Source organism: Rousettus aegyptiacus, unplaced genomic scaffold, assembly GCF_014176215.1.
Source record: "Rousettus aegyptiacus isolate mRouAeg1 unplaced genomic scaffold, mRouAeg1.p scaffold_m13_p_12, whole genome shotgun sequence".
NCBI classification, from domain to species: domain Eukaryota; kingdom Metazoa; phylum Chordata; class Mammalia; order Chiroptera; family Pteropodidae; genus Rousettus; species Rousettus aegyptiacus.
This window is the reverse complement of record NW_023416287.1, coordinates 72,124,731-72,146,762: the sequence shown is the minus strand read 5'-3', so window position 1 is coordinate 72,146,762 and position 22,032 is coordinate 72,124,731. Positions and strand designations below refer to the sequence as shown.

Here is a 22,032-nt window from a genome sequence, read left to right as displayed (position 1 = left end):
AGGACAAAAATGATGATAAAATAATAGCACCTACCCTCTAGGATAAGAACTATATACATTTTATGCTTTTGTTTACTTAAGTATATTTTTATATACTGTTGCTATGAACACTGAACAGTGGTGCCATGTATCAATTATCAGTTCTTCTGCATATCTCTGTTCTGATTCAGTTTGAGCTATGCTTTATCCATGCTTTGCTGATACTTTTTTCTATGTCTCACTCCTATGCCTGCTTCGTGCTTACTACACTGAAATAGTAGCAGTGTTGCTGATTCATGGCCTCATTCTCTGTACAGAAAATTCTTAATTTTTATAACTACATTTTTAATAGTTCCTATTAAGTGCAGTCTTTATCAAGTAATTTTTATGGGGCCTGCTTCCTCTAATATGATGTGCAAAACCACAGTCATGAAAAGGCAGAGGAAGTAACAAAGGTTAATACAGAAAATCCAAAACAAACCACTGGAGAAACTCAGCTCTGTTTTCTTAATGTGTTCAGACATGGGCAATCAAAGATTCACTCACTGAATTGTAAAGAATCAACTGGTCGCAACATTCACAAACAATTTGACCTGAACTCTAAAATGAATTAATCAATCTGAAAGTCAACCTTGTTTTCAAGACAAAGGAATTTAGTTTGCTCTCATTATGCCTTCTTTCCAAATGGAGACCTCTACTCATTCACCGTTTATGCATTTCAATTCCTAACTCCCTTGCCTTTGTGAATATTCTTGTGTGCTTCTGTAGACTCAGTTTCCCTCATATCCACATTTCTAAATTATATCCTTGGATCAAGAACTAACACAGTCCTAGCTCTTCCATGAATCACTCAGTCTTAGTTGAAAATTCTGTAGTGTTCCCTCTTATTCAGTCACACTTTTCGTTTTGAGATCTATAAGAGGTAAGTGAGAGATCCCTTCTCTCTTTGACCCCTATGTCCCTTCTGGTCTAAAATACCTCTTGCCAGGCAAAAATTCTAGAACCAAGATTTAAAAAAAAAAAAAAAAAAAAGCCCATCCTCTTTTGAGCTTCTCAAAACATAGGTCTGGAAATTCAGGGCTATTAAGGGATTTTTCGAGCTAATTTAGACCGTGCTTGTGTATGTGTGTGTCCATGTATGTATTTTTTATTATCTTGGATCCTAACTAAACAATTCCACTTTAATTTATATATTTTCAAAGAGTAATTTATCTTTAAATCTTTTGTAGAAGGAATATATTTTTGAGATTTTAGGCCAATATACTATCCTTGGCCATTCCTACTTCCTAGTTGTTTCACAAGTCTCTTTAAAAGAACAAAGTTGACTAGTTTCAGATTGTAGAGCTTTTTATATTGTTTAGCAAGAATCCCTAAAATAATATCACTATTAGCAAGAAAATGACTAGTCTTTAAGCTATTGTAATCTCTGAATCGTAGATGCATTTAAAGAATTTATCCAGCTGATAGGAAACATTAGATTCATTGGGGTTTAAAAGAGAATGGACTACCTTCTGAACAGGAGAATTTTATTTTGTGTTGTGTTTAATAGAGTTTTCTCAGACTTACCGAAAAGGAGGGATGTGAAAACTCCGCAGTGGCATCAGCAGCAGCAGCAGCAGCAGCGATTTTCAGCGTGGGTTCTAGACCAATGGTATCAGTATCACCTGGGAACTTGTTAGAAATGCAAATCCTGGGCCCAGAAATTTGTGTGTCAAGAAGCCCTCCAAGTGATGCTGACGCGTGCTAAAGTTTCCAAATCACTGGTCTACATTCGGAGTTTGCTAAAAGCTGGATTTTCTTTCTTTCTTTTTTTTTTTTTTATAACGATGCCATATCAGTTTGCAAGTTTGTACCTCTCTAGACCAAACTATATTTATTCATAGTGCCCATATGTCATGGTCAATTTATTTAATTTTATATTTTAAAAACTTCGTTTTACAGGATAATGTGCAACTACACAAAATTCATCCAAAGTGTTCATAGCATTTAAAATTTGCTTCATTATAATTTTTTAAAAAGAACTAAAATTAAATTAAAATATTACTAAATCAGTGCTTCTTTGGGTACAACAATGCCATTTATCTTCTAGTTCTCTTTTTTCTGTTTTCTGATACAAGTATTTTAAATGGCATAACTAGCTTAAAATCTATCAAATGTTTTGACTAATATCTTTGCCTCTTATTTGTTGATAAACTGATTTGATCTTACTGTCAGATTTGCTCTGTGTAACTTGCTCATTTTGTAAACACAATCCTTAACAGATAAGATAAAATGAGTCATTGCACAAGTCTGAGAAGGAAATAAAATGCTCATTTAAAGAAAAGAACCAAAAGTTAAAGAAAGATCGAAATAATTACATTAACCACCATATCTAATGCAATCTTATCACTGTCTGATTGAAATATGCTTATGTTTATTCTGTGATGGGGAAATATCCAACAAAACCTATGTTTGCTCACGTAGGTTTTCTGTGTCAAAAATACATTCAGTTCACACAGAGTTGGTGCCCAAATTCTCAGGGGTACATTCAGCCTGCAATGTTCTAACAGAAGGAAACTTTGCCAGTCTGTTTTACATCTTCAAAAAATAATCCAACGGTTAAATAAGTGTTAAACTGATTTCCTAACATTTTTTCTTCCATGGGACAAAAACATAAGTTAAAAAAAAAAAAGCCACATATACTCATTGGCTATGCATGTTCGTAGAATGTAATTATCCTTCGCAGAAAATCTCTTATGCGATACATGTCAATGAGCAGTTTAATTAAGTTAATGTTAAATGGTCAGTGACGTAAATGCACCTGTAAAATATCTAATAAAGCACAAGTGCTAAAGTTATCAGATGGAACGAAATTATATTTGAGAAAAGATAAAGTTAGATGGAAATCTATCCCATTCAATAATGTAATTATTATCAAGGAAAATGTTGAGAGAAATGCTATTTCGTAAATAAGAGAACAAAATCCAAACACTAATACTTGAGTTTTATTAGTATATGACAATTAAGACAATCACTCTCACAACTGCTGTAATCATTGTTACAACCTTCTTACTTCTCCTAGTAGGCTGAATGGAGAGAATTTTCAGAAGTGATATAATCTCTCTCTTTTAAAAATATTGGCACTGATAGATTATACATTTTTGTGTAAATAAGTTTGATCCAGTAAATGGGTCTGAGATAGACTATTTGAGTGTTATATCTAAAAGAATTTTTAGCAATTTGGAGGCTCAGAACAGAAACCCAAAAGTGGTGACTTGTGGCATACCAGTCTCTGTCTATTTACAGTTTATTTGGTTTGAAGAGCTTAAACAAACGACAACAAAAAAACTTTTTAAAATAATTTTTCAATCTTAAAATCAGGCGATATCTCACAAAAATCCATATTTCTGGCCCTCCTGACTATGTGAAAACTGTACCTTGAGGCTAAGCAGAGCATGCCTCATTGAGATTAGTACCTGCTCTCCAAATCACAAGCAGCCACCTGGCCGATTGCCCCTTCCCAGATTCAGTGATCACCTGCCCTATGTCGGGCGTAGCCTAGTGACTAGGGAATATAGTTGCAAATAAAAGGGCTACAAATCTCTGACCTCAGGAAGCTTACATTGTAGTTTGTAACACAGGCAATAAACAACATATATAAACAACCAGACTCGATGATTTGTTAGATGGAATAAGAACTATGGAGAAAAAAATAATCATGGAATGAGGGCATGGAGTGGAGTTTTAAAAGCTGGTCAGAGAAGGTCTTTGTGGAAGGTAACATTTGAGTAAAGTTCTGAAATCACCGAGCGAATATGCCATGTGTACATGTGTAGGCAGAAGGACCCACTAATACTAGTCTTGAGACTAAAGCTTGACTAGCGTATTTGAGGTGCAAAGTAGAGGCCAGGGTGACTATAGTGGGATGAGCTAGGGGTGTTTTGGAAGACACACGATAAGAGAGGTAAGAAGTAGTCTGCATAAGGCCTTGTGGCTCACCGTCAGGACACTCTTGTTTCCACTGAGTGACACAGAGCCATTAGTTGATTCTGAGTAGTGAAGGGACCTGATCTGGTTTATAATTAAGAGGCTCACTCTGAATGCCGTGTTGATAACAGACCTGGGAGGAACAAATTCAGGAGCTGGAAGAGTAGCTGGGAGGCTACTGCAATAAAGTGAGAGATGATGGCGATTAGGACCACAGTGGTATCAGTGGTGAAAGAAAAGTAGTTGGATTCTGTATATACCTTAAAGGTAGATTTGACAAAATTTGCAGGAAGATTTAACGTGAGGTGCAAGTAATACAAGAGAAAAGTCAATCTATTACAATAGTCCCAGTTCTGCCACTAATTAGCTGTGTGACTTTGGACAAGTTACTTAACCTCTCTGTTCCTTAGTTTCCATTCTTCATAGGGTTGTTTTTAAAATTAACTGACATTATATACATAGAATAACATCTGTCTGACAATAATTCTGAAATAAATCTTAGTTTTTAATTCTACTTCGATGTATTTTATATTAGTATTTTAAAGAAAATATTAATATATATTTTCTAGTACTTTTTTCCCTATAGAAAATTGATGTGACTCTTTTACAACAATCCTGTTAGAAAGGATGGGGATTATTCTCACCTTTCTAAAAATGATGAAACTGGACATGTGAGGACTATTACTCAAGATTACTGGAGGAGGTCACTGAGAGACTGTGACCCTGGTTTGATCGGAGAGCTGACACCAGGCAATAGGAGGCTCCTCATCCCCGTCTTGTCCTTTAATTGTACCTTTAACCCACCTTGCCCACAGCTAGAGTCAGTCCAACGATGAAACTGGAGAGAAGAGTGTGTTATTGAGACCATCTGAATAGTTCACATGTGAGAATCTAGTTAAGGCCTCTGTATAAACTCTTAAGATTCTAGCAGGGAGGTGTTGAAATCTACTCATCTTGTGGCCACCAAGACAAGCCTCATGGGTAAATTCTCTTGTCTGTTAAATTGCCACCTTCCAATCTGAAGTGGCCTGCCTCTTCTTCAATCCAACAAAGGTCATGTAATGGGTTGGTGGCAGAGTTTCTGTTTTTTCAAAGAGAATTTATCTCTCATGGAATGTTATGCATCTGACACTGGCTTCCTGAGGCTATTCCTCCAGTTACAAATATTTATCCGTGAGTGCTGTGGCCAACACTGTAAACTGAATAGATGAATAAAAAGAATAGTGAATTCAGTTTTGGTGTTTTTAGAAGTAGGTGTCTACATGCTTTATCCTGGGTTTCCCTGCACTGCTTTAAGAATTTCACTGCCCTTTGCTAATCAACCACTTTGTAGTGTGTCTACAAGCAGCAAACAATGAAAGTTTCATCTCTCTTAGAGAATGTACTTGCCTGTACACAGAAACTTCTGATGCTTCAACTCAATTATGCTGGTGTGGGGGAGGGGTCAGCAGGGAAAATCTTTTTTAGGCAAAGGAACAACTTTTAGTGTCCCTCAAATCATACCATCTTGACAGTTTTCTATCCTGATTCTATGCACAGCCAGTCTATTTTCTTCCCCAACAGCAGCTCTTGGCTTCAGTCATGAAAATCTGCTTAAAATGATACACACTACTTGCTCATTTCTCTTTTGCTTCTGTAAAGTCTCAGTCTGGATATCCCTTCCCCACATTCAGGATCAAACTATTCCTTCTCTCTCTTAGATGTGGTTCAAAATTCTCCTTCTGAATAATGTCATTATGCCAAATACTTGTGTTAGAAGCCTGAGTGTCAAGCCTGATGGAATGAATGCAATTTTCCAACATATAAAGTAGGCATAAATAGGACCTGGGTTTACACTATCAGAGGGCTGCATTTAAAGTCTTAGACTAGTGGGATTTCGTACAATAAAACAAATGGCATTGTTGCTGAGTCAGCAAATTTACCAGCATGGCATTGTGAGGAGCGCACCAGAATTAGTGTCAGCTGGAGTTAAATGTAAATTCTCGTCTCCCACTCACTATCTGTGTGACTTTGGTCAAAATATTGAATATTCCTGAGCTTCATTTTCCTAACTTATAGAATGGAATTCTTGACAATTTTTAATTGTTGTATTAAACAAAGCAATGAAAGGTCCATATAAACTGTAAAGGACTTTGTTTAAAGTGTGATTCTTTATTTCCTTAAATATTTGTGGAAGACCTCCTAAATGCAGTGTGCAGGCAGGCACCTTATAGGCAGCCCACCATGCAGCAGAGTGTAAGACATATGTGTATGTATATATGCATATGTAAACTTGAGTAAATCTGAGAGCATTTTTTACTTTAAATAGAAGCTGAGATGGGACCTACAACATTTAAACTGAACTTTGAGGAATGAAAAAGGAATTTAAGGCATAGGAACTTCATAAGCAAATGCGTAGGGCATTCAAATGTATCTTTCTCGTGCCATTGTTATTCAGGTTGTTACATTATCTTGCACAAATGCATTAAAACACCAGTGTTGGCTTTTTATCATAGCGTTAATCTATAAGATTTATACTAGAAAACTGTCATTCAGGTAGACAAACAATGGGAGAATGATCAGATTAATGCAAATTGCTGTGGACAGATATGAAATCCTCTCAAGCAAATTCTTCTAGTTCTAGTCATTATATTCAAACTAGTATACTTATAGAATGTTAAATTGAAGTATTTTGTTTGTTTTCTATATTATGTGATGCACCAACAGCTAGCAAGTCATATGTTTTCTCTTTTAACCAGAATTACAGTTGAGTTTTTGGAAATTAACAGGTGCTTCAGTAGCCTTTGAAATATGTCTAAAGGTACTTTTACCTAAAATTAAACACACACACACACACACACACACACACACACACACACACACACACTTGGAATCAATATAAGATAAAAATTTTAAATTTAAAGTTGGTATTTTACACTAGTAATACTGGATTAAACATTAGTAAATCAATCTAGGGGATAATTAAACTTTCCTTTTGTGGGAAATTATCTGTGCCTTTAGACTCATTTGTAATTCTGTGAGCCTAAAATAGGTGGTTGAAAAGGGCAAGTTCAAATTGCTAATTCCACATTCCATTCTGGACCACTTATGATAAATAGAGCTATTAGATCTTTCTTGGGTTAAAAGCAAGAAACAGACCTAGTAGGACAAGTGGTATTAATAATAGCTAAGGTGTATTGGGTCATACTGGGCCCCAGAAGTTCTTGAAAATGCTTTATGAAGAGACAACTTCAGAGCTTTGGTTGTATTAATTTACTTGGTCCTCAAAACAGCCTTATGAGGTAGTCACTCATTCACCACATCAGTCAGATGAAAAAGCGGAGTCACCGGGAGCTAACTATAAAGTGGCAGAGTCAGAATTCAAACCCAGGTATCTGACTCCAGAACGCCATGCTCAATTCCCTCTCACTCTGGCCTCTTCCTAGTTGTAGTTTTGTGTCAGTTTTCACATGTCCAAATCACCTACTTTCTTATGTCCTGAAAGACACTTAAAAATTTGTTGTCAGTTGTTTTAATTTCTTTCAACCAAATTAGGATAATCATGTTACTAATAATTTTTTATCACAGGTGAATATCTGATTTTTTGTCCAGATATAAATAGAATATTTTCCAAAGTTATATCATTCTTCAGTTAATAATGCTGAATTCTAACACTGGCATAGAAGGTTTGCTATTCGTGGGAGCAAAATCATCTTTGAGTGAGTTTTAAAGTTGAAACTGGGTTATCTTGATTAATCTGCTTTCGGCAGCTTTGAAAGAGATTTTTAAGGGAGAAGAGGAAGGGACTTACAAACTTTGGAAGAACCTACCACGTGTCTTAATCTGTGCTGAATCCTGCAAATTAGGTGAGATACTTATACTGTCATTTTGCTGTCTTATTTAGGGCAGAAATCTCAAGATTTCATACATATGCAGTCTCATTGGAAATTACAATTACTATTTCCTGGGTTCTTTGATCCGGTAAGATTGGGTTAGCTTTTAGTTTTCCCTAGTGCATTTTTTTATCTGTTTACAAATTTATGTAACTCCCTGCAATATTCCATCCGTGTCTTATTTACTCTTTTCTATTCAATCTAGAATTAAGCAAATTGGATACAACCCTGATATATGTAGAGCAGGAAGCTTTGTGATTAGTTGATAACTAAATCGGCTTCGCAGATGGATTTGATGTTCTCCAGAGCACATCTCCTATTCTTTTTTCTTTCTTCTACTTAACTCTGAATCCATGTATACCATCCAACTTACCACAATATCTCCAGGAGAGTGAAGCTTTTACTATCCCCTTCATCAGCTTCTCTGATACACCTCTGAAGTTCAAGTAGCATAAAACAATTTTAGAATCACTCTGATAACACGGTACTCTCCACACAGGCTTTTGCAAATAAAATTGGTAACTGGATTATTCAGTAATAAAACATTGAAATTAGAGTTTGTTGCTTTGGATAAAAAAAAGAGACAGAGCTAACATTTTTTCAGTGGCAAACCACTTTAGAATTGAACATAGTATAAGGCATTTTTATACATTAATGACATGTTGTATCATTTAATCTTAAAATTGGTGGTATGAGGCACTAATTTTTCATATTTTAGATGGGAAAATAAATGCTCAGTAAAGAAACTTATCCAGTAAATTTAAGGTCATGTTTATGGGGTTCTTAAATAATTTTCTTCATTATATCACCTTTACTCTGACCCTAATGTGGAATTGGAATGACAAGACTGCCACATGTGGTATAAGAATACATAAGTGTTATACTGATGTTCAGAGCAGAATGGTTCATGAAAGATGGAGATTGTAGTGTGGTGAGAAATCAGGAAAAGTGAAAGATTAGGAAAATTTGTACCGTCTTTGATTTTTCACTTTAGTAGTCTAAAACTTTTGAGAATGGTCCATATATGACTTTCCTGAATAATAAAAAAAAGAAACCCCTCTTATATTTTTTTGTTTGTTTCAAATACTTAAATGGAACTTCTCTAATATTGTTCAGATGGACTGAAAATTGGTTTCTACTTTTGTTATGACAAAGCTGGTTGGGAAATGGAAATTTCCCAGTTAAATGGGAAAATTTTAACTGAAAACTTTACCAGTTAAATGATAATATACCTGGTACTGTAATCCTAAAAGTTCATTACTTATTCAACATATAGCATATCTAATACATCAGACACTATTTCATGAAGACTATATAAGAAAGAACACACTAGACAAGTCATCTGCCCCCATGGATCTTAGAGTCTAGCTAGGATACTACAGACAAGTGCAATGACATTATTATGCACAATGATAGGTTACTCCAGGAAATCAAGGCACTTAACTAGCCCCAAGGCTTCAGGATGTGCTGAAATCTGAAAAACTTGTAGGCATAAGTCTTGTTCCAAAAAAGGCAACGGGGAGGAGGTGTTTGCTCGAGGGAAGACTGTGGTAGGAGATTCTATTACGTTCATCATCTGAGCAGAGTCCACATTCATTACCACTGTCCCACAGCACTCTCTTGTGAAGCAGCTCAGAATCACTTCAGCATCCTCTCTCTTCAGGCCCCCACATCCACAGCAGGTTATTCCCCAGCTAGATCTTCCACTTTCCTTAATAGAATCAGTAGGGCTTTGAGCAGAGGGCAAAGGTGTAGCTGCTAAGATGAGAGAAAAGGGTGTCCTTTGTCCAAGCTATTCCTTTATTTAGTTATCCTGAGAATCGCGCCCTGACTACTTCCATGTGCTAGTGACTCAGTATTTGAAGATTCCCAGACTTCATTAGGAAGTCTTCTGATAATCTTTCACCTTTAACCTTTAAGACATTTTGAAGTACTGTTGCCATCATTTTATTTTCTAATGATATTATAGATTATCTTAATAATTCTGGAATTACAACTGCATTTTGAGGAGCAAAAGATAGGAGTCTACCATCTTGAATAGCAAGTTTCCAAATTTCCAATATTGCTACAATAGAGAGCAGTTTCTGAAAATAATTGCTTCAAATTTTTATGTGTACTGAAATGCATTTATAAATAAGCCTATGTGTTATATGTGCATGTATTAATATCTGTGCTTTTCTGACTTATACAGCTTACATTTCCCAAGAACTATTCCCCATTTAATCCATTTTGAAGCATCTTACGACACTGACAGTAACCAAGTTTAATTTTAAAACTTGGTTTTTTTAATCCTCTTTCCTATTATTTTTTTGGCTTTAACCTCATGCGATAAGTCTGTGTTTTAGAATATATATAATTGAACATGTAATTCTAAAATTACTACATTTTAAATAAAAATAATTCTAACTTTACCAAACTAGGATTACAAAGTTATTTAGTTTTTTAGAAACACATTGAGAAACTCACACATTGAGTTTAAAAGTGAATGAAGCACAACTATACTTTTGTAACCAAATTATTTGGTAAGCACAGTTACTACAGGAAGGTGAAATAATTTGGGGCAAATGATGTTGTTTTATATATTCAAAATTATCTTATATTGGTATACACAGTTGTAAACTTATTTTAAGAAAGATTGGCTGACTTGAGGGCAAAAATTCTAATTTAGCTTGTGCAGACATCTCCTTCAAAAATATAAATTTTCAAAACTTCTTCTCCCAAATTGTGTTAAAAAGATCAATCAAGGAAAATGTGTCTTACATGTCTTCACAAAATTCTCTGGTGTTAGAAGCTTTTTGGTTATTTCTATTCTAGAATATATACATTTTCCATATACCAAGCATTATCAGAAATGTTGTTTATCCATTCAAGCAGAAGCAATTAAAATTTTCATATATCCAAAATGTACTGGGCATAGTTTAAGCCTTGATGTTGACTCTAGAATAATTAAAATCTACTTGGTGACCCAAATCTAACTCAATAATATGAGAAATATATAATGAATTATTAATTTTTGAGGTTCATAAATGATGAAAATATATACAACAATATTATCAACTGGGCTGTTTGTTAGCCATAGGTTCATTAAAGAAGAAAGAATGTAATTGACTATGAAGAGTGTGCATAACACTGGTCACTGAAGAGAAAGGGAGGCTTCCTTATAATGTAAAACAGATTAAAAGACTGGGTTTTCTGACCTGGTTGTATTTTAATTAGCTATGAGAAAATAATGTCATCACTATTTTTCTGGGGCCTGATTTTCTCATCTGCAGAATGAGTTGCAGCCGATGATCACTAAATTCTCTATTAGTTAGAAAAAGTCCAAGTGCAGGGAACGATGTGTATAAAGGCACAATCATGTGAGGAGAGAACTAATACGAGGAAACCATGAAAAAAGTGATCCCATGAGAGAGTACATATTCAAGATTAGTTGGAAATAAAGCTGGATATGCAGCATTACATAGGATTTAAAATCAAGCAGATGAGTATAGATTTGATGTGAAAGCAATTGGGTAACCATTGGACTTTTGGAAGCAGAAGAGCTAAATAATGAACATAGTGCTTAAAGAAGATTAGCCGGGCAGGGAAATAAATGATGGATTGATTGGAAAAGATGGGGCCTGGGGTTAACGCAGCTGCCCAGGAGACTATAACTAAGCTGAAGGGTAAGGTATATCAAACTCTTTACAAGAACCTGGAACCCTATAATCTCCACCTGGTCATTAAAAGTAAAATCGGAGCTGGATAGCAGTTAAAGGGATGAAAACAGATTTATTCAGGATTTTTGCAATAGAGGAAAGGACACCTTGGTAGAGATCTGACTGAACTTCAAATATAGCATGGACAAGTAGTAATTTATAGCCAAGGAGCAAGGTGGGGATCAGCGGATGAAAACTTACCAAGAGGGAGGTACATGTGGGAATTCTGGCAGAGTTGACCTGGCAGGATTGTTAGTGAAGGTAGGCCAGGGTGATCAAACATCACCTAGAGAGGGTGGTGGAGGTTGAAAAATCTGAACATGGACAACTAGTTGAAAGGTTCAGGGGGAGTCTAAGTAGAATTTGGATCTTTGGCATGGTAATTCTGATATCTGTAATACATTTTTCTTCTTTAGGCATCTTTTCCGCATTTGTATAGTTAGGGCACTCTAGCTAGCTTCTCAATAAAACTTAAAAATTTTAAGATTATCTGGAAACAAATGATTCTAAGTATTACAAAAGAGATGATTTGATTTTTACCTGGGAAACCAAATAATAATTTATTTTCTGTTCAGCCAAAAGAAATATGAATTATTGTTTGTGATAGTGACATTTTTTAGAGCATTTCATGTATCTCTATGCACATACACATGTCTCTCATATCTTTTTTCTTTTTTTATAAATATATAGAAGTATCCTATCCTGTGTTCTAAATCGATCAGGCAATACAATTTTGGCATCCAAATTTTCTTATTCACTGCATTTTTGGAGATTGTCCTTTCAGTGTCATATTGTGAATGACTAAAATGCAGTGGATGAAATCTTTTCATAACATAGTTATGCTACCTCCTTCCAAGATGCATTCCTGTAGGTTTTATCAGCAGGAAAGCAGTTCTCGGTATGAGTGACCTCCAGGATAAACAGGAAACCAGCTGTGATAAGAAATATCTTTCAGTGGATTTGTACCACCAGAGGCAGTCATGAAACTTTAAGTCTTTGATGAAGTACAAGTCAAACAGACTGGGAAAAGGCAAACAGACTTCTATGAGAAAGAAATTAGGTGCATCCAAAGACAGAAAAATTCATCTTCACTTAGTACAATAAGACAAATGATTGAAGAGGGAAATGGAATAAGAAACATTAAATTGCTTTTTAGTTGGTGCAGATTTCAGTGGGATATCCCTTTTTACAGGAAAGTTAAACCAGACCTGGCCTTACATGTATGGGAATGAGTAAATAACTAAAAGCTTTATGTTTTTAATTTAGAGATTTGATTCTCTTTTCCTTTTATCTCCATCTTCCAGCCTCCAAACCTTACTCTCCTTAAAGTGCATATCATCTAGGGAATCGTAACATTACTTAAGAACATTTAGTTTAAGTAATTAACCAAATGATAATATAATTATCTACTGGGCTCTGATCCAGGCACTATCCCTAGTGCTTTGGAGAATACAATGCTGAATGATCCTTCTCTCAGGTAGTTTAGAGTCTAGTGATGGGAAAGAGAGCAAAGCACATAATTACTATAAAAAGAGTTATAAGTGCATAGATCTGGACTGTTAAGTACTGAGCACATTTGCCAAGAGGAAACAAAGCTAGAAGACAGCTGTCAAAAACCATTTTCATAAAATCTCCTTTAAAATAGATAAATATGCTCTCAGTGGGACAAAGCTCCAGATTCACTCCCCCTAAAAAATAGAAAAAACAATCCCTGTTCCCCAAAACTGATCCAAACTAGTTAACTTTATAGCCTAATTCCTGTCCTCATGATCAGCCAAAAGTCTTCCCCAATTGTGGCTTTCAAACCTGCCCCATTCAGATGTTGTCCTCTCACATAAACCCTATTTCCAGTTACCTATGCATAGTTCCTTTTAGGTATCTAGTGTCAACTCTAGCTAGAAAAGTGCAAATCTTTATTGTGACACAATGACCCTTAAGTTTTTTACCTTCTCAATCAACTGCTTTCTGTTATGATTTCTGTTTTCTAGGCTCCAGAGGTACAAAAAATGAAGTGAATTATTTTCCTTGGAGAGGTAGTATGATGCAATGTATCTCTGATGTCCTAATTGGTAGCTCTAGGACTTTATATTATTTAATATCTTTATATTTTAATTTTTCCTGTCTCATGCGGGAGCTAATAATATGGAACACAGAGGTAGGGCATGTGCAAAAGCCTAACCCATGGCCCGGTAGTATTGATTGAACCATCTATAGCATTTTTTCATTTCTTCTCTCTCATGCTCAAACTGGTAGCCATCAAGTCTTTCCTCCTTGAAATGTCAGAAATATTTTTCTTCTATTTCTCTGTATTGTGACCTCTTTCAATAATTTTCCCTTCTATTTATTCCTCCATTGAAATTTACTTCAGGATTACTACAATGGCCTTCAAAAGTTTTTCCCTATCTTCAACCTCTCTTCTCTCCCTTGCTCCAGTATTGCCAGACTGATTTTATTGAAATAGGGCCACATGATAATAATAACAAAATTATCTTGTTCTTGTCTTCCTGTCATACCTAATCCAAAACCTAGCTGTCAGGGCTTTCAGGAATGTGACTTCACTTGACAACAGGAAGATGCCATTCTTTACATGGGCCTTACTCATGTCTCTTTCTGTAGCATCATTTCACATATGATGCTACAGTCTCCCTACCCCATGTCCCTCACTTTCTTCCAAACCTGACACTTTACACCACCTTGTGCATCTGTCATTGTCTGGTTTTGTGCCCCTCACTGGGGTCAGGAAGCTTCTGTAGTGACTTAATATCTGAGTGGAATTACCACCACCTCTTCCTCTGGCTGGGAGACCTGCCCGGAGAACCTCTCTTGGAGTTCTCACATGTGCTCTTGACTGCTTTTTTGTGGTTATACCATGTCAACAGGGCTGGTTTCATGGGCCTGTGATTTTTGTAGTTGCCCATGGCTCCATACTCAGAGGGTCCGCCACTTGATTAATGTTCTACTGTTGCTGTCTTAAAATTCTTAGTTTTTGAATGAGGGTCCCCACATCTTCATTTTGCACTAGGCCCATGGATTATGTAGGCTGTTCTACATTGCAGCCTTAGTATTTATTTTGAGTTGTATTGAGTTAAGAGCTTTATAGGAGTTATCTTCATTATAGTCAGATTCTAGGCACCCTGAATCCTCCAGTATTCAATGCTACATCAGAATCAATGGACTTTTAATTACAAAATAGCCAGAAAACAATAAAATTGCAATAAGTACATACTTATCAATAGGGAACCCCTGTGCACTATTGGTAGGAATGCAAATTGATGCAGCCATTATGGAAAACGGTATGGAAGTTCCTCAAAAAATTAAAACTAGAACTACCATATGATTCAGCTATACTCCTTCTGAGTATTTCTGAAGAAAACAAAAACACTAACTCAAAAAGGTATCTTCACCCCCATGTTTATCGCATCATTGTTTACAATAGCCATGCTATAGAAACAACACAAGTATCTGTCAACAGATAAAAGGATAAAAAAATTTGGCATATATAATGGAATGTTATTTATCCATAAAAAAGGACATCTTGCCATTTGCAACAATATGGATGAATCCTTGAGGCCATTATACTATGTGAAATAAATCAGAGAAGGACATATATGTATGTATAACTTATATGTGGAATCTAAAACAAAAACAAAATTGAAAAACCCCAAATCATAGATTCAGAGAACAGATTAATTGATGTTTGCCAGAGGTGGGGGTGGGAGGTGAGTAAAATTGGTGAATGGGGTTAAAAGGTACAAATTTCAGTTGAAAATAGGTCTGGGGGATGTAATGTATGGCATGGTGACCATAGTAATATTATATTGTATATTTGAAAGTTGCTAAGAGTAAATCTTAAAAGTTCTCATCACAAGAAAAAATTTAACTATGTGTGCTGATGGATGTCAACCAGACTTATTTTAGTGTTCATTTTCTAATGTATACAAGTATTGAATTATTGCACACTTGAAACTAATATAGTGTTATACGTCAATTATATCTCAATAAAAACATTTTTAAATGTAAAAGAGTCAAGGGTCTTTTTAGTTTTTCAAGCATTAAAATAAAATTATTTTAACTATCATCTTCGATTTTAACATGCTGTTCTATTTTCTACAAAATAACTTTTCTGTTATCTTATTTGAGCTTTGCAGTATTATCGTGAAACAAGTCTACAAAATATTTATTGAGACTTAAATTGACAAAAACAATTAGAGATTAGGAAACCCGATACTGCAGACCTTGTTGATGTTGAGGGTGTTGTCCCTTATTTGAAATCCCACAAGAGAAATTGCATTCAGCTCTAGGTACTCAGGGAGAGATCTGTGTCACCTGACACATTAGCATGTTGTTTTTATTGACCACAAAAGCAGTGTAATTGATTGTGTTTCAACTGTAGTTTTAGTTGTCTAAAAGTTGAGAGTCAAGTTTGCAGATTAAATTGTGTTCTCACTTTATCTTGGTTTTGATGTTCTAATTTTTATTTGCTCTTTTCCATATTTATCCATATTTTCATTTTATTATATGTATTAAAGTCATTTCAAATTTTACATGCCTGTCACATAGTAAGTGCTAAATGAATATTCAATAAATGAGTTAGGCAGTATTCCATGATTTAATGCATTCTCAAAAGTATGTAAGTGTCAAATATTGAAAGACAGATGACAAAAATATATAATAGTGAAGATAGTTATGTCTTCTGAAAACTACGAAATAATACAAAATCCTTAATTATATTTTGCCTTTCAGATATGATCTTTGATCATACAGTATCAGCATTTATAAAAAGCTTTGTTCATTTCCATTTCAACTGAACACTCTTAACCAGCTTAAGCCATCAGATTGAGACTGAAGAACCACCACTCCTACTGATTTCAATTTTTGCAATTTTTGCAACAATTACAAATTTATGATACCTACATTTCTATCACTTTTATAATATCTTTATTTTTTATTCTCCCTTCTTTAAAAACATTCAAACAAAAGCAACAGCAATCACATTGCTCCACTGACAGACACCAAAAACTGAACTGTTGACTTGTATGCAGGCCACAGATGTTTAATTTCCATGTAAAATGCTCAACGTGAATCAGTAAAAATTGTTTAAGTGTAATAATACACAGTCTTTGGAAGTAGGGTTGCACGAAAGTTCAGGAGCTCTTTGAAAATAATAAATTTAAGAAAAAAAAATAAACATCACACCTCATTTCCTTCCTCAAGCCCTCTTTGCTGTCCTCCTAAAAACTGCTCTCGCCCTTCCTGAAACCCGTAAGTTTCACTTCGCACTTAGTCCCTCTTCATTCGTTTTACCTAGATATGTTCCCCTAACCAGGACTGGGTCATACTTTTTTTTAGATATATATATTAAGATATATTTCTTATCACTTGAAATAGTGTTAGGTTCAGGACTGACTTATTTTTTTGATTAACTATTTTGTACTAGGAGGATAAATTTAGGGTGTGGAGGTGTGGTTATTGTGGGCATGGCAACTGATATAGACAACGCATGTATGTGTGGTCTTAGGAAACAGTTGAAAGTTGGGTTTGACTTTAGTGCGAGTGCATTTTGTAAATAGTGAGGCATTCATATGTTGTAGTAGCACTAGTTGAATGCAATGAGGGGCTGGTTCAGTCTCTAAGTTTCTGAATACCTGCTCAAACTTATTCTGATAATCCAGAAACTAGAAAATGAGCATAATCAAAAATTCTTTTCAGAATTAAGAGAATTCTCACCATTTAATACAAAGAAGCATATCCGAAAGAACTGATCAAGCTGCAGTGTTGTACTCAGAGTAGCTTGGAAGATATTAGCAATGCTTATGTTTGTAGCATTTTACACAGTGGGTCTGTTTTGTAGATATTTGCTATTTATGAATAGCAAATGGTATCTAGTGATGTTCCTGAAAAATTAACCAACAAGTTTCACTTACAGCAGGAAGCAAACGAGGAAGATATTAACATTCAGGATACACAGAACATAAAGCATAGGGATCTTTAATTCATGGATGAATGAAAATGGAAGCAACATGTTGAACACGACTTTTTCTTAGAAAGCGATTTCGGTATCATATATTATTAAGTTGATACATAGCGGCAGAGTTTCTCCTCAATTCTCTGGGCCCTACCATCCTCCAGTGCATCTTTAAGTAAAACACACACCTATATACACCTATATAAAGGTAAACTAAGAGGAAGTACCCTCCCCATTTATTAAGATAACTTAATTATATGTTTTATTGGTAGATTCTTCTATTTGAAAAAAAAACAATAATTTTCTGATTAAGCATATTTGAGGAATACTTCCACATTTATATTTAATGCAGCTCTAAGAGGATTTCATGCCTGTTCTCCCAGAGAAAGTTTCTATTCTGCAGGATTTGTACCAGAGATAATAATAGGATTAATTTGTATTGTATTTTAAAAATTCATCAAAGCATTTTCACATCCGCTCTCTCCTTTGATCCTTTCTACAACCCTGTAAGAAGGTTTAAATGTGTATCCTAATCCCTTTTGACCAAAGAAGAAATTGAGGCGCTGAGGGGTTATGTAATCTGTTAGAGGACTTGCTCTAAGTGAGTAACAAACCTAAAAGTTGTGTACTGTGCCTCCTAGATTTTGTGCCCTTAGATCATAAAGACCATTTTTGAACATAAACGCAGATTTATGTACCCCTGTATCCAGGTGCAAAGCAAAATCACACTAATCAAAACTAATGCTAGCCATACCTGGAGACTGTAAATCAGATCAGATGAGGGGCCTAGGAAATCTATTTGCATGGTGGATATTCACTCATTCATTCATCTAATATTGTTCTCTGAATTTTACCTTCATATACTTTGCCTATCTTCCTAATAGGTTGCTGAAGTCTGTCAAACTTATTAGTCTTATGGCATAATTATTGGTAAAGTAGTCAAATTTATTGTTTTTCCCTTATGTCTGTCAGAAAAAATACCTGCAGTCCAAATTTTTTAAGAATTCAAAAATGAAAAAGCTATTTCATTTCTTATAACATAATAAAATTCTTGTCTAGAATCTATAAATGGGTAATAAACATAGGAGATGTTCAACATGACTCATAGATAAATACAGATAAAGAAAACAAAGTACTATTTTTTTTTACTCTTAAGTTTATAAAAGGTAGAAAAAGTTGGTGTGACATTTGTGAGAATGAGTGAAACAGGCACTTTTATGTAATGTTGGAAGGAGAACTATGGGTACAATGTCTTTGGTGAGAGTGGCACTATTTCTCAAAAGTAAAAATATGTGTACTCTTTTGATCTACTAATACTACCTCTCAAGTATACATAAATCTGTGAAACATGGATGTTTAAAAATATATATTGCAACATTGTAATAAGAATAAAAGGAAGACATCTAAATGTCTTTTTTATAGGCAACTAGTTAAATTATGGTACATGCATAAAAGGAATTATGTATCCATGAAAAATAATAATCAACACATGCTTATATGTAATGGTCTTCAAGGTGCATTAGGCTCCTAAATCTTAAGGTTTAAAGTAAAAATTGTATAATGTGAAAAAAGATATTTCAGTCTGAGAAATATTTCAGATTGCAATTTAGATCTAATATTGAATTTTCAGTTGACAGAAAGTTGTAGTTGGGATCTTAGGTGGGATCAACATGAAAAATGATACAGCAATATCCCTCAGGTTTGGACATTGATGCACTGTGGGATGTGATTCTCTCCTCTCAAGAGAGAAGAGGATGGAAGTATCAACAGAGTGTAGAAATGAACCCATGACTCAGCAATCAAAATCCCTTTATTTATATACCGCAGGGAGACAAATCTAGGAATACTCAAACATATAACTGAGTTTGCAATTATCTGTGCTAATAACTTCAATCATTCACAAGGATAATAAGAGTTAAATTCTAATTTGTTTCCATGCTTTTTGAGGAAGAAATTCTAGATTTTAATGTTTGGAGTATGCAAATTTAGATTCCTTTCCCTAAAACTAGATTATTAAATAAAAAATTATTAAAAGTAGTCTATAGCCATGCTACCCTGAACAAGCCGGATCCTGTCTGATCTCAGAAGCTAAGCAGGGTTGGGCCTGGTTAGTACTTGGATGGGAGACCACCCAGGAAAACCAGGTGCTGTGGGCATAAAAAATAAAAAATAAGGGATTGTAAAATGACAAGGTCCTTGCAATCTGTGAGGTCACCCAAGGACTGCCTCACCTAAAAATAAATTATTAAAAGTGTATGTGTATATATACGTGTGTGTATATATATATATATATATATACACACACACACACACATACACACTCCTTAACATTATATTTGTGAAACCACCATTTAACATAATGTCCCTCAAGATCTCACAAATCTCTTATGATTGACGATCAACATCCTGAAGAGTTAGTTTAAAACATTTAGATCTCATATTGTTTTCCTATATGCAAAGCCCATTAATATACTTCTAGAAAATTTCCATCCAAACCCTTAGTCTCATAATTTGTCTGCTTTTGACCTTTTATTGATGTTATGTGTTGGCTTTGCTGTTCTAAATTGCATCACAATTTTGCTGTTTTCCTGCAGGCAGAATTCACAGCCATGAGGGAGCAGTACATGCGAGGTGGGGAGGGATTTATCATCTGCTACTCTGTCACTGACCGCCAATCATTCCAGGAGGCAGCCAAGTTTAAAGAGCTCATTTTTCAGGTCCGTCACACCTATGAAATTCCCCTGGTGCTGGTGGGCAACAAAATTGACCTGGAACAGTTCCGCCAGGTGAGTGCCAATTTTATCTGTTAGCTTCTGTTGTTTCCTCTAAGGATACACAGTACCAAGTATGGTTGTTTTCCAAGGTTTATATAGAGAATTATGGGAAAGAAGTGATGCACAGCATTTTTGTAAGACATTTTTGATGTCCTGGTAGAGACTGTGTCAGCTACCACAATATATCCCATGCCCACACATTCCTTTGCACTGTCCTTATCTCACTCCATCAGTAAGCAGAATGTTTCTCTTATTTTCTTGAATCTGGGCTGGTTTTATGACTTGTTTTGAGCAGTAGAATGTAGTAGAAGTAATGCTGTTTAACTTCTGAGGTTGAGCCTTAAGAGTTCAACAGGTTCTGTCTTTGCCATTTGAAACACTTGATGTTGGGGTATACCTCTAACTGCCATGTAGAGAAGACGGAGCTAAGCACTTGAGAGAGCCAAATATAAAATGTAGTATCTATTCACAACTGTCAAGGCACCACACATGTGGGTAAAGCCATTCTACATGTTTCAGCACCAGCCACCATCTGACTACAGCCTCACAAGTCAACCTAGCCAATCCACATGAAACAGAAAAATTTCCCAGCTAAGCCCTGTCTGGATTTCTACCCACAGAATCCTGGGCAAATTGTTTAAACCACAATGTTTTGGAGCAATTTTTCCATACAGCAATAGTTAAAACAAAACCCTTCTCAACTTCCATAATCGGCAAGCTACTACATCTCATTTTTAATAAGAAATGACTCCTATATACCCTCGGTTTGCTTCAAGCTGCCCCTGCTGTGTCATTGAGATCCTCAGTCTCACAATTTCTCCAATCAAAATTGATAATGCAGAAACTATGCCTCGTTTAGACTGAGATCTATTACCAGACTTCATGTAGTTCATTATAGTTTATTCCCACCTGACCATGCACTATCAGGGCTTGATGGGTAAACTATGAGGGCCTGGTTTCTGAGATGTCAACAAAGTAAAGACACTTCGGGTGTCCTTCAGTCTCTGAAGAGACTGAAAAACAAAAATCTAGTTCAGAGACCAGACAAATCATTTCACAATTCCCTCTTTATGACTCATTTTTCACTAAGTTACATTACTGAGAAGTTGCATGCAAATAAAATTTTTGTAAATAAAATTCTCTAAATCAAGCGGCTTAGTTGTAATTTGAGATGTTTTATCTTTGTTTGCATTGACCTTAACTATGAACTGGGTTTAAATAGATTGTTATTCCAATTAATGAACTATTATTAGATTTCTTAAAGTAGCCTGCTAATAAAACCTTTTGTTTAGGTAAGAATTTTCACTAAAGCAAGTACTTTTCTCCTACCTTAAGTGTTTTATATATTTGGATTTTCATATCTAATGCATTTTAAGTTTTCTTAAAGTGAAAAGTTCTCACATGAAGCTAATGTTTATAAATTTATGCCTAACACAGAAACATATTGCTCTAATTTAGTACAATGCATTTTTGTGATGACTTTTTCTGTCTATTTTATTTGAAAGTCTAAGCATCTTAAAGTAGAAGGTATTTCTTAGGAGCTGTATTTTGTCTCCTCTGCACCTGTTCTTCCGTCTTGCTTTATTGTTTCTCTTTCCCCAAAGCAATGTTTAGTGTAATATGATTACATTATTACGGGATATAAGTTCAAGTTTTTCTCACCAGGTAAATATGAATCTATTCCCAGATACTTGACAGAAAGAAGAGGTATAGCTCTAGTGGTGAAAACTTCAGATACTCCTCTGAACAGTGGTGGGGGTGGGGGAGCTTTACTTTTT

At 35.1% G+C, this 22,032-nt stretch overlaps 1 protein-coding gene and 1 pseudogene across 1 annotated transcript in view; both read left to right on the top strand.

Annotated features, from left to right (window-relative positions):
* Positions 1-22,032, top strand: part of RIT2 (Ras like without CAAX 2) — a 299,871-nt gene that overhangs the window by 131,851 nt on the left and 145,988 nt on the right. The window contains exon 4 of the mRNA XM_016125047.2: positions 20,075-20,266. Within this exon, the coding sequence (XP_015980533.1) occupies positions 20,075-20,266 (192 nt within the window). The remainder of the gene's footprint in view (positions 1-20,074; positions 20,267-22,032) is intronic.
* Positions 19,518-19,636, top strand: LOC118610158 (annotated as a pseudogene).